Source organism: Balaenoptera musculus, chromosome 5, assembly GCF_009873245.2.
Source record: "Balaenoptera musculus isolate JJ_BM4_2016_0621 chromosome 5, mBalMus1.pri.v3, whole genome shotgun sequence".
Taxonomy (NCBI): Eukaryota; Metazoa; Chordata; class Mammalia; order Artiodactyla; family Balaenopteridae; genus Balaenoptera; species Balaenoptera musculus.
The window spans coordinates 68994114-69007640 of NC_045789.1; the positions used below are offsets into that span (position 1 = coordinate 68994114).

General features: G+C 38.4%; 1 protein-coding gene across 1 annotated transcript in view; it reads left to right on the forward strand.

Moving 5' to 3' along the window:
* The first annotated feature begins 3133 nt into the window (after positions 1-3133).
* Positions 3134-13527, forward strand: part of TXK (TXK tyrosine kinase) — a 47525-nt gene continuing 37131 nt past the window's right edge. Inside the window, exons 1-5 of the mRNA XM_036853258.1 lie at positions 3134-3198; positions 4237-4339; positions 5043-5248; positions 7793-7858; positions 12535-12589. Coding sequence (XP_036709153.1) covers positions 3134-3198; positions 4237-4339; positions 5043-5248; positions 7793-7858; positions 12535-12589 — 495 coding nt within the window. The remainder of the gene's footprint in view (positions 3199-4236; positions 4340-5042; positions 5249-7792; positions 7859-12534; positions 12590-13527) is intronic.

Genomic DNA, 13527 nt, shown 5'->3' on the forward strand with positions numbered 1-13527 from the left:
GTGAGAATCACAGCACAAACCCTCAGAAATTTGGAGTAATGACTTGACCCTGTGCTGATAACTATTTTTGATTTTTTTTTTTTTTGGCCGCACTGCGCGACACGCGGGATCTTAGTCCCCCAACCAGGGATCGAACCTGTGCCCCCTGCAGTGGAAGTGCGGAGACTTAACCACTGGACCGCCAGGGAAGTCCCCACTATTTTTGATTTGAAAAGTAGCTCCTGGCTTCCTACTGGTGAAGACTGAATGCTCCAACCATGCCATGAAATGTTTATGCGATCCAAACTGAGTGAGCCTGTCATGAGCTGTGTTATCTGATTCACTGAACCAAAAAATTGGGCATGTGTAGGAGTAATCCATAATAATATGGAAATGGTGTATGTGAAAGTGGGCCCCCGTAGATCCAGAAGGCTCAAGAAAACTTCATGAGCAGGTGACATTCACATAGTACCTGTTCTTTCTGCTTCTCCTTCGACTCACACCCAAGACCACAAGAGGAATTTCCCATCGGGCCTGATTTACAGATAGATCTGCATCCCAAACCCACATGAGCAGGAAATGAACAGCCATCATGCTACAGCCCTATTCAGAGGTAGCCTGAAAGATGGTGTTGAAGTAACATTCTCCTTGAACTTCAAGAAGTACATCAGTTTATTCACTTCATTAGGGACAGTTAGTCTGAGGCATCGATCTACATTGACTCATAGGCAATGGCAATAAAGTTAGCCTGCTAGTTCAGGAACGTGGAAAGAACAAGATTGGGAGGTTGGTGAAAGATCTGGGGAGGAATGTGTTTGAAACTCTTGGAATGGGGACAAAATGAGAAGATGTAACCAAAGGTGTACAAGATGATCCATTTTGTGGAGTCAGCCTTTTCTTAGTTTCATTGGTGCTGGCACAGTGGTTCTCTGAATAGTCTTACCATGTGTCCTGTAATTCAGAAGCAGCTGGCTTAATAGGACAGAGGAATGGCCTGCTAAAGGCTCAATTGCTATGACAGCTGGGAGACAACATCTTGCAAAGTTGGAGTGGTGTCCTATCGTATACAATAAATGCCTTAAGCCAACAGCAAATATGGTGTTGTTTCCATATAGCCAGTGTGTCTGAGTCTGGGAACTAAGGTGTAGAGATTGGAGTGGCCCCTCTCACCACCTAATAACCCACTGGATATTGTTATTCTCTTTCCCTGTGACTTTGGATTTGGTGAGTTTGGAGGTTCTAGTGCCCGAGAGAAGAATCCTTTTGTTAGGGAACATTGGAAGTTGAGATTGCCCTCTAACCATTTTGGGATTCCTTGTATCAGCGAATTGATAGGCACAGGAAAGGGTCAGTGTAGCTGGGCTGAGTATCCTGATTACCAGGAATTGGGTTCATTCTTCACAATGAGGACAATGAAGACTTTGAAACTCAGGGAATTCACTAGCTTCATTTCTTAAAATTCATAATAGTCCTGGTCAGTAGAAAACTGTAACAACCCCATTAAGACAATACCAACTAAGGACCCAGATCCCACAGGAATGAACATTTGGGCAATTCCATTAGCTAAAGTACCTCCTTCGGCCAAAGTGTCGGCAGAGGCAAGGGGGCACAAGGAATGAATGGTGACAGAAGGTATCTGTGATCAGCTTAGGACTCAGGACAGCTTAAGAGGTGGGAATTGTAGCAGCTATGTCCTATGTTACTCTTCTTTTCTCCTCGTTTCCTTCTCTACCTGACTTAAGAATCCTAATGGTGGTTAATGTACTAGGTTTCAGGTGGGAGTATGATCAAATTGACATCACCTGGTGATAATATGGTAGCTGATGGGACTCTATTTCATCCCTTGTTCTGGAGACATAGAGTGGATGCTGAGGGGTAGATTGTACTGGATGTCTTCTGCTTGTACCCCTCTTCCATGTTCCAGGACTTTAGAGAAAATATCTAATTTAATCTTCTCAACAACCCTATAATGATAATAGGTCTTCTTGATTACCCTCTTACTATTGATATATACCTGGCATTGTTCTGCGTGCTTTATATGAATTCATTCAATTAATCCTCATAGTAGCCTTACATGCCTAGTATCCTATTATTCCCATTTTACAGATGAGGAAACTTAAACACACAACAGTTAAGTAACTTGCCCAAACCCACAAAGTTGGAGATTAACCTCTGCCCCTTAAGGCTTCTCAAAGGGGGTAGGTATGATTATCTTGTTTTCACAGATAGGAAAACAAAGACTTAGAGAAGTAAAGGGACTTATCCCAGATATAGTCAGCGCCCTGCCCCCTACCCCCCCACCTAGAATTCATCCTTAGATCTTTCTAACCTCAAAGCTAATGCTCATGTCTAATGTACTCTGCTTCCTTAACAATGATTCATTTTCAGGGGTCAATATGAGAAAGTGCTGCTGTGAAATGCAGATTCTATGAACATAAAACAGCTTTTGATAAATTCAAAATTTATGGTTTGAAAAAGGCAAATGGTCTAACTTAAATAGAGATTAAACTTGACAGTAGAAGTGTAAGCATGACCCAGATTTACTAGATAGCTAGTGCTTTCTTTAAATATTCAGTTTATGTTTGGACCTAATCCATAGAAAATTTGAGAGCCAAAAAGGTATAAATGTATTTTGATACATAATATATAAAAATAAAATAAATATGTTAAATTATATTATTATATAATATATTAAGTATATTTATATTACTTTATGTAAATATATAAAATATATATTAAAATATTTTTGAAGAAATGCGATGGACCTAATTCAAAATCCCTGGTAACAGATTTCCTAGGAGAACATTGTTTCTGGAATCATGTTCTTTTGTATACTTGTCAACTGACATTAGCCCTGATCAAGGTAAAGAGGAATACAATGGTCATTTATCATTCACAGACTGAGGAAATGCATGAAACCAGACCCAGGAACAAGAGCCTGAGAAGGGAAACCACAGTGGCCGGGGTGCCAGTAACTTCTTTTTGTGTTAGTGACAGTTTTTCATCTACTAGTGAAGAAGGGCACGGTCAAGACTTTGCATATGCTTTGCAATACTTTCTGTCACCTGTACCCTCAGGGATTTCCTCCTTTGAACTAGCACCAGCAGCCTCCACTATCCAATATCATGGACTCACGGCTTTCTAACAGTTGAGAATGATCTGCTTTTCAGATAATACCATCCAGTCGATTTTCTGCTGTTGCTGTTCCGTGCAGAAGCGGTAAGTCTTCTTCCGAGGGCAACCTCTTGGAAATTAATTCATTCCTTTTCCTTATTGTCTGTCGAGTCTCCACGTCTCTTTGTATCTGCTGTTGCCTCTGCCTGGGAAACCCTACTCCCATTTTCTTCCTGTTGAATGGCCATTCATTTAAAGCTAGCTATAGGTCAAATGTCAGGTCTGTGATGCTTCCTTGATCCTCTTGGATTTAGTTGCTCCTTCCATTGTGTTCCCAGAGCACGCGGCTTGGTTCTTTATTTAATACTTATTTCATGTATGCTATTTGTATATCTGTGTTTCACTCTGTAATTTTTACCTTTTAAGGGCAAGAATCCTGTCTTGTTTATTTGAGTATCTCCCCGAAACTATCAGTGTGTTTTACACTTTGGTGCCCAGCAAATGATGTATAAGGATAAAATCCAGCACACCATGATAATAATAAGAGCCAACATTTAATGGGAGTGTTCTACATGTCAGACTGTGCTAAGAAGTTTGCATATTTTAGCTCAAGTAACTCTCAAAACCACCCTTTTTTTTTTTTTACAGTCCCCATTATACAGATGAGGAAATTGAGGCTTAGGTTAGATTGCTTACCCAAGGCCACACTGTGAAAATGGCAGATCTAGGATCTAAACTCATGTTCTTATCGCTACACCATGTCTACTTATAACAATAGATACCATCGAATGAGGTGATGCATATAAAATGATAAACACTGTGCCTGACAGAGTAGGATCTTCATTATCATGATTATAATTGTACGCCCTTAATATGCACCAGACTCCGTATTGGGCACATGATATGTGTTTTCTCAATTTTATTTCATAACAACTCTATACGCTCTTAGCATCTCTAGTTCCCAGATTTAAAAAAATGAAGTTCTGAGAGGTAGTACCTTGTCCAAGGAAATGGAGTTTGGAAGTCTTCTAAAAAAAAAACAATAGGAAGGAGATTTTTCTACTAGTTTGTGGTAATCTAGTAGATTCATAGATAACTTAAGTACAAATAATCATTTGTAACATGATTATTTTTCAATGTCAGACAAGTGAGGACACAAATAAGCCTTAGCAAAGATGAAGAACTTTCAGAAAAATACACGCAGCGTCGCAGACCATGGTTCAGTGAATTGCCAAGTAAGAAGCAAGTGAGTATCGTTTTGATGGGGGTGAAGGGGTAGAGGACGGTGGCATTTTTAGGGTCTGAGCCTCATGAGGTACCGTTTGCTGCCATGCCCAGAACCTAGTATCGTGGTTGGCACATAATGAGTTCTCAGTAAACATTTAGTGAATCGATGTCCTAGAAGAAAGTGAAAGACAAAAACCAACCAACCAACCAACAAACAAAAACAGTTAAAATAGACTACTCTGCTATATTTTGGCAGAACTGAAATTGGGAAAAAATGTATTCTGGCTACTGCCATTTTGAGGCCAGGATTAATTTTCAGTTCAGTGGCGGAGAATCAGTTTTCTTGGGAAGTGTGATAAGCCCAAACACAAGCTTACAGCACACGAAAGGGAAGAGCGGTTTTTCTTTTTCCAAGAGAGAAAAATCCTTGAAGTGAAACTATTAAGGAGGAAATACAATTTTAAGAATTGTGACATGAAAAAAATTCAGTGCAATGCTGGCAAGAGAATTGGTGATCTTGAGAATTTACAAAATGTTGAGTGTGTTGCTGGATCTGGAAGTTGTTCTATAGTTAGTCATTTCCTACGTTTATCCCACCTGGGCTTCTGCTTTGGTGCAGCTGGCTGGGAGAAGTGAGGGGGCAGGCAAATATGCTCTATCCCAATTCTTTTTTAGTACAGATCACTAAAACAATAGCACGACTCACTCTTTAGTTTTTACAGTCCAACAGGGGCCGAGTGCAGCCATCAAAACGCAAGCCGCTGCCTCCCCTCCCAGCCTCTGAGTTTGCTGAAGAGAAGATCCAAGTCAAGGCACTGTATGATTTCCTGCCCAGAGAGCCCTGTGATTTAGCCTTAAAGAGAGCAGAGGAATACCTGATCTTGGAGAAGTGTAATCCTCACTGGTGGAAGGCAAGAGACCGCTTGGGGTAAGACTGATGGCTTAGTCTTTACCAAATCTCTCATCTATCATTCTCTGAAGACTTCTGAAGCATGACATAGACTCCGTTTAGTGGCTCATTTAATCCAGGTTTATAATTCTTCCTCGTAAATGAAACAGAAGCTGTTCCCACACCTCCCCATCTGTATGAAAGAGCATTATAGCACCATGATTTCAGGCAGACTCTCCAAACTAGGTACATGTGGCTTTATATCCTGATGTTGCCGTGTACTGTTGTGTGTCCTTGGGCAAGTCACTTACCCTCTCTGTTTCCCTCCCTCCTTTCCTTCATTTCTCTCTTTCTTCTCAGTTATAATTGACATATAACATTATATTAGTTTTAAGTATACAACATAATGATTCAATATTTGTATATATTATGAAATACTCACTACAAGTCTAGTTAACATTCATCACCATACATAGTTACAGATTTTTTTTCTTGTGATGGGAACTTTTACGAACTTTTATTCTCTTAGCAACTTTCAAACGTGCAATATGGTACTATTAACTACAGTCACCATTCTATACATTATATCCCCGAGACATTTATTCTGTAATGGGAGTTTTATACCTTCTGATCCCCTTCACCTACTTCACCCCCACCCACCCCTGCTTCTGGCAACTGCCAATCTGTTCTATCTATGAGCTTGTTTGTTTGTTTCTTCAATTTTTCATTTTTTAAAAGAGTTCACATGTAAGTGAGACCATATAGTATTTGTCTTTGTCTGACTTACTTCACTTGGCATAGTGCTCTCCAGGTCCATCCATGTTGTTGTAAATGACAAGATTTTCTTCTTTTTATGGCTGAATAATATTCCATTGTAGAGATATATACCACATTTTCTTTATCCACTCATCCATCAGTGGATACTTAGGTTGTTTCCACATCTTGGCTATTGTAAATAGTGCTGCAATGAACATGGGGGTGCGTATATCTTTTTGAGTTAGTGTTTTCATTTTCTTCAGACAAATACCTAGAAGCAGAATTGCTGGATCATATGGTAGTTCTATTTTTAATGAATTTTTGTTTCTTTATTTGTAAAATGGGAATGATAGTTCCTACCATACAAGTTCTTATTCTAATTTATGCTTTCTTTGGCAATTTGAATTTTTTTCCTGTTAAGCTCTAAGACAGAAACAGAAACAGTATCTTATTCATTTTCATATTTCTACAATGACTAGTTTTGGAAGTAAACATTGCAGTAGTTTCTGAATTAAATTGGAAAGAAAAAAGACCCTGGGATGCAATAAGACTTCTTTGTGTCAGTTGCAATAGATTACTAATGCCAGACTGGAGTCCTGGGTAGAGAAGAATTCTGAGGAGTATGTGAGCTTTCTGGGAGAGAATGCTGGCATTGATTTCTGATCCTTGTCAAGATTTGGAGATTATAAGTGTCTAAGCATCAGAAGTACATACGTACCTCTTTATTTATATTTTCCTGATGATTTGGCTGTGTTACCAGCTCTTGATTGAGTCTCAACATGTGATGGAGACTTTTCAGTGGGAAAAGAGGTATGATGTCCCAGTGATCACAGTAAGTTAGTAGGTTCAGGGCTGTGTAATTAGCTACTGCTGCAGGTGGGCTATTGGCATGACTCAGACTTAAAGAGAAACAACAACAATTTTTAACTTCAAAGTTAATAACTGAATATAGTTTTTTTTTTTTAGTATTCAAACATGATAAATAGTACCCAAATTCTGCTTTGCCACACCTCCAAACCCAGTCTCTTTCCCAAAAGGAAGCACCATTATTCATTTAGTGAGTACTTGTCCAGATCATTCTCAATGCACTCTCATGCACATATTGAAACATATGGTATTACTTGCAGATATAATTTACCTAAATCTGACCATACTTTATACATTGCTCTGCAACTTTTGTATTCCTCAATAACATGTCTTGGAGATCTTTTCATAATTTTAAATTTCAGATTTCATTGGCGAAGGTATAGGAAAAGAGAAACCCCTCCCCTGCCGATGAGTGTATAAATTGGTACATTTCCCTTCAACAGCAATTTACTGTATCTACTGAAAGATGCACATACTCCGTGACCCAGCAGTTTCCCTGCTTGGTATCTGTCTTAGAGAAATACTTTTACTTGTACACAAGAAGGCTTGTTCAAGTATTTCTTTCCAGCTTTGCTGTAATAGGGGCATGGCTAAACTAGAATATCTATTCTGTGGAATACTCTGTGGCAATTAAAAAGAATTAAGTCAATATCTTTGTAATTGGTATGTTTTTAATCTAGTCACTATGATGTCCCAGTGATCACGTAAGTACACCTTTTCCTCTTTGCAAAGATTTTTGTCAGAAAACGTCTTAAACTATTCACGTTATAAGTCAGAAACTTAGTATTTATCATGCAGAGATTTTAGTTGAAATGAAAAAACTTTTCTTTCTTCTTTCAACAATTTAATTAGTCAAATGAATTTGATTTTCCCCTGCATCCTTGAGGTTTTTAAAAGGATTTTTGCCACAATAATGCCACAGATGTGCCAAGCATTTTGATTTTTGCTTTATCTTTGTAGGAATGAAGGCTTAATTCCAAGCAACTATGTGACTGAAAACAAACCAACCAACTTAGAAATATATGAGTAAGTGTCCTCCAAAGTATGTCCTATGGTTAATCTGTGAAAATTATGTACATTTGGGCAGCTTATAAGTATACATAGCGTTTTTGTTCTGTAAGACCAAAGTAAGGAAAAGAAAGTAACACGGTTGGCAGCTTTAGCCTAAGAGATCTTTGACCCTTATAATGGTTGATGCAGAAACTTCTTTTTCTTAAAATCACTTTTGTTTTGTACGGCCAATTGAAAAAATTTTTAACAATGACAATATGAAACCAAACACTCGTCTTGCACTTGTTTTAATGCATGTCCTAAATGGAAAAGTTATTATTTAAAAAATGGGGACTTCCCTGGCGGTCCAGTGGTTAAGACTCTGCACTTACACTGCAAGGGGCATGGGTTCGATCCCTGGTCAGGGTACTAAGATCCCTCATGCCATGCAGCGTGGCCAAAAAATTTTAAAAAATTAAAAATGGCATTAATTGTGCATAAATGAAATTAGACTTACTATATAGACACATTACTGTATTTGGCTCATGTTTTGAAATGTTTTAGATATCAAGATGAGAAGTTGGCTAATGTTGTAGTTTGGAAGAACTTTTGGTATGTTACTAGAGTTCTGCTTAGAAATACATTCTTGTTACCCTTATAGGTTTACAAGATGGAAATCTTAGCAATCACTCTGCAGATCATTCTGCCCCTCATTCTGCAGATCAGAAACTAAGGTTGAGATGTTAAATTTATTTATTTTTATTTATTTTTGGCTGCATTGGGTTTTTGTTGCTGCGCGAGGGCTTTCTCTAGTTGCAGGGAGGGAGGGAGCGGGCTACTCTTCGTTGTGCGCGGGCTTCTCACTGTGGTGGCTTCTCTTGTTGCAGAGCACGGCTTCTAGGCCCGCGGGCTTCAGTAGTTGTGGCACGCGGCCTCTAGAGCACAGGCTCAGTAGTTGTGGTGCAGGGGCCCAGTTGCTCCGTGGCATGTGGGATCTTCCTGGACCAGGGCTCAAACCCGTCTTGAACTGTGAAATGAACAGGGAAGGCATTTACAGTTTGGTCCACCTTGCCTAGTATTACAGGTGTACCACATTCATAGATACTTCAGTCCTCCAGTCAATTTATTTGTTCAGTCTTTTCTATTGTGCACTTAGGATGTACCAGATGTTAGCTGTTCCAGGCCTTGGAAACACAATATAGAATACACAGAAGCAGTCCCTGCCTTCGCGCAACTTACAGCTTCATGGGAAAATAGACATTAAACAACCCCGAATTCACAAATAAATATATCATTTTAAATTGTGATATTATGAAGGAACAGTATGGGGCACAGGGAGAGGGAAGGGGATATAATTTAAATGAGCGTGTTGGGTGGGGAAGACCTTTCTGAGGAAGTGACTTTAATGCCTAAAGGGGGCAGGAGGGAGTTAGGGGCCGAGGGGAGAAGGAATGCTGTGTCCACATGGGCTTCTGACATTTCGGGGGAACCTTTATTCAGAGAAATATTTATGGCTACTTTGGTTTGAAATTAATATCCAGATTATCAACATTACAACGTAAAACCCTGGTTTTCAGTAAGCCTTCAGATTTAACTTGTAAGTCTTGATATACTACGCGTAAGTCTAAAAAAATTAAGAACAATCACCTTAATTCATACTCAACATACGAAATGTCTTTAAACAATCCATCCTATTTATAAGCTCAGTTAATTAAATTTCTGGGACCATCTAACTTGCATTGATAAACTGAATAAATTCAGTTTTCTTTTTAAGTATTGTACTTCACATGCCTGACAGGGCAAATTTGCAATTGTAATAGCCCTTTATAAGTCCTTACATGATCCTGGAAGTGTAATAAGTTAAACAGATATATGTGGTAAATCGAGTTCTCTTAACCATATGAATGTTATTTTAAAAATTGGTTAAATTCCCTCAAACTTCAAATAACAAGTTTAAGATTAATTATAAATTTTAAATCAAAGACAAAAACCTGATATGCCAGATTCTCTTAAAATTATAGATATTTTAAATAGCAAACATTGATTATCCTGAGCTGTGGAAATATGAGTCTGATTTATCTAATTGTCTCTACACTGAGTGCTTAACCTTCTCAGGGTTAGAAAGTCACTAAGTGAAGCAGATTCACTAAGTGAAGTGCTTAACCTTCTCAGATCTAATAGGGTTTCTAGGGCTAAAACTCAAGACCACAATACTGTTACTTATTGATCAGAAATCTAAGACTGGCACATGGGAGGCTTACATATATATAAGATGGTTGTACTCAACCATAGTTGGACGTACTGTGAGTCTAATCCTGGTGAGCTTGAGCCAGGATTTTTTTTAATATGTCAATAGAAGGCCCACCACAATCCTGTGTATTGGGGCTTCCAATGAAATCATTCAATATTAGTTTTTTAAAAAATTTTTTTAAATGTATTTACTATTTATTTATTTTTGGCTGCGTTGGGTCTTCATTGCTGTGAGTGGGCTTTCTCTAGTTGCGGCGAGCGGGGGCTGCTCTTCGTTGTGGTGCACAACCTTCTCATTGCGGTGGTTTCTCTTGTTGCAGAGCAGGGGCTCTAGGTGTGTGGGCTTCAGCAGTTGTGGCTCACAGGCTGTAGAGCACGGGCTCAGTTGTGGCACACGGACTTAGTTGCTCCACAGCATGTGGGATCTTCCCAGACCAGGGCTCGAACCTGTGTCCCCCTGCATTGGCATGTGGATTCTTAACCACTGTGCCACCAGGGAAGCCCCTCAATATTAGTTTTATAATCAGTGTTGTCTCAGTAAAGGAGTTACAGCCTTACCTATTTGAAAAAAGCAAAACAGAACAAAAACTCTTCTAACTTTTACCAACTGATTTAAAGAGATGAAATTCTGAAATACCATGCTCCCACCTCCTCTAAATTGCATTCATCCTATCTTTTCCTGCCTTACATATATCATTATAATAATGCAGATGGAATTCTGCATTATTTTAAAGGGTCTTAAATTCATCATATACTTCTATCTGGCTATTTTGTTACTACTTTGAAGTCATTCTAAGTATGACTTCCACATGGATGGATTTTTAATTTATATTTAGTCAAAATTAATATATTTATTTTATTTATCACTATAATAAATAAGTACAAAGCAACAAAATTAACACCAACACAATAGCAGGTAAAAAACATTATTTAGAAAAAAATCAATTTATGTTAATCTCTCCCCTTTTGAGTATCATTATGCAGTCTTGGCTTTTTACAGCTTCAGTTATTTCAGTGAGCTATAATCATCATTTTCCTTTTAGCACCCATATTTCAGAACTTAGCCAGTGGGGGGCCCATTAAATTGGTTCCCTGTGTCTTTAAATCTGCCTCATTTATTTTGAAAGAATTTCTTCTTTCTACAGCAAGAGGTCTCAGACTCATCTTGAAATTCCCTTCCACAATATGAATAGTCATTAAAAAGTACTGAATGATATGCACCGTTTAACATCACAGTTACTCTTGTTTCCAGTAGCAGTAAGTAGTCATATAGTCATATTACTTTGATTAGAATCATCTGTAATCATCCCCTATTCTCTGTGGTTCATCTTTTTAAAAGACTGTTTTCAATTTGAGGGCATTAGTGTTTAAAGAACCTGACCCTTCTAATTTAGTGGCAACTTTCTACTATTGAAGGTTAGGGGAAGTCCACATGATATAGGTTCCATCCTCCAAGGCAGGTATGAGTTTCAATCAGCCACCTTTGGGCTCCCCCCACTTGACTTAATGCATCGTTATATATGCACTCTTCCTTCCACTGTCCACAAAAATATTATTTCTGGTAATGTTAGGTTAACTCCTTTTTAAAATCTTGTTTTGAAATGAAAGCTTTTCCATTTTTCTGTCTCTCTCCTTTATTCTACCGTTTCCTCTCTCTTTCCTGTACCACATTTGCCTACTGATTGTGTTGTTATACCAAACCATATGTTTAAATTACAGTGTTACTTAATTATGATTACTGTGTGTAGCTCTGGTATTTTAAAGTCATTTAATGATGGGTTCATGCAGAGATAACAGCAAGGTCGGAGGTGGAAAAGGGCTTGGTGAGTTTGAGCCAGGAAAGATTCCCAGTGTGGCCCAAGCTTAGTGAGCGAGGGGAGAAGGAGGAGCTCGATGAGACCCGTGAGGGAGTGGGGCAGGATGATTTGTATATTGGTTCTGTTTACTCTATCAAACCACTGACTTTACCGCAAGGTAACAAACTTAGGAGAGTCAAATAAGTTAGTATGAGTTTTAAGTTCAGAAAGGTAACATAACACATATGTAAGCATGTAAACAAGATGTTCCTGAGGGGAAAGAAATGGCTATTTTTTAGTTTGTTTAACCAAAGCTCCATAAGGTGTTAATTGAAGATGATGACTTCCTAACCACATACCTTTTATGGAAATTTTCAGGAGGTTAAATCATTCAAAATTATAAGTGTGTGTCAGAAAGTTGAATTGAGATGTGATAGAATAAGTGAGATCTTGGCTTGCAATCAATAAAACTGTATTAAACTAACTGACACATTACAGTACGTTATTGTTTATCTGAGTTAAAAATCACTCTGTTTTCTAAAATCAGTTCTGGAGAAAGTTTTTTAAAAATGAAGGAAATGGAGCAGCTTGGGTTTTTTGTTTTTTTTTTTTTTCTGGAAAGAAATGGAATATAACATTTAAAAATTATTTTTATTACTTTTACAGGTGGTACCATAGAAATATCACCAGAAATCAGGCAGAACGTCTTTTGAGACAAGAGGTAATTCAATTTATTTGTGAATATTTTCAAAATTTCTGTGAGAGGCACATTATAAAGACTTTACCCAACTAAAAAGTTGTATTACTTGCTGGTTTTGTTTTTTTAGTTCTAAAATATTGTTACAACTTCATCTCTACTACACATTTTCTATGTCGTAAACTAGATATCTTTGTATCAAATCGTGTTTTTCATTGATTTTCACCGTAATTTCAGAAATGTCTTTCTCCTGAAATGATTTCAGCTCTAACATACTAAAACTCCTTCATTCACTCTGAAGTGCATTCTGCCAGAAGAGTCTCTGTTTGAATTGCCTGTATACCTTAGCATCAATGACAATCCAATATATAGTCTGCCCTCCTGAGCTTAGCTTAGACTCATGAAAAACACAGATATAGAAAAATACACGGGGCTGCACTTTCGTTCTTTGGGAACAAAAGGAAGAGTGGAGTAGCCAAAATATCAAACTCAGATCAAAACTGCTCATCTAGGTCAAAACAAAACAAAACTGCGTATAGTTTAAATTTCCAACTGACGGTAAATATCAACTGTGGGTAAATGTACAGTCAGAACTAGAAAGTAAGTAAGAAGTATATGTGTCATTATGACCTGATGTCGGATGTTGAGGAAATCTAGAAATATGAGCGAGAAAGAATCAGTTCTGTATCTCAAAACTCAGTGCCAGTAATGGCTCAGGACACAGGGATGGTCCAGTTAGTAGCTGGGGGATAGGCTGAGCACGAGGGACACAGACCAGCCTCAGGTGGTGGTGGGGACAGAGGCTGGAGGTCTGGCCCGGCCTCACTGGCTGCGAGGACATGGAGCATGGCAGCAAATGCAATATCTGCCTGGCATGATGACATTATACATTAGTGGGTGCAGAATGGACAAAGAAGATGTGATGACAGGCAGGCAGAAGTGGAGAAGGAAAGTCGACAAGT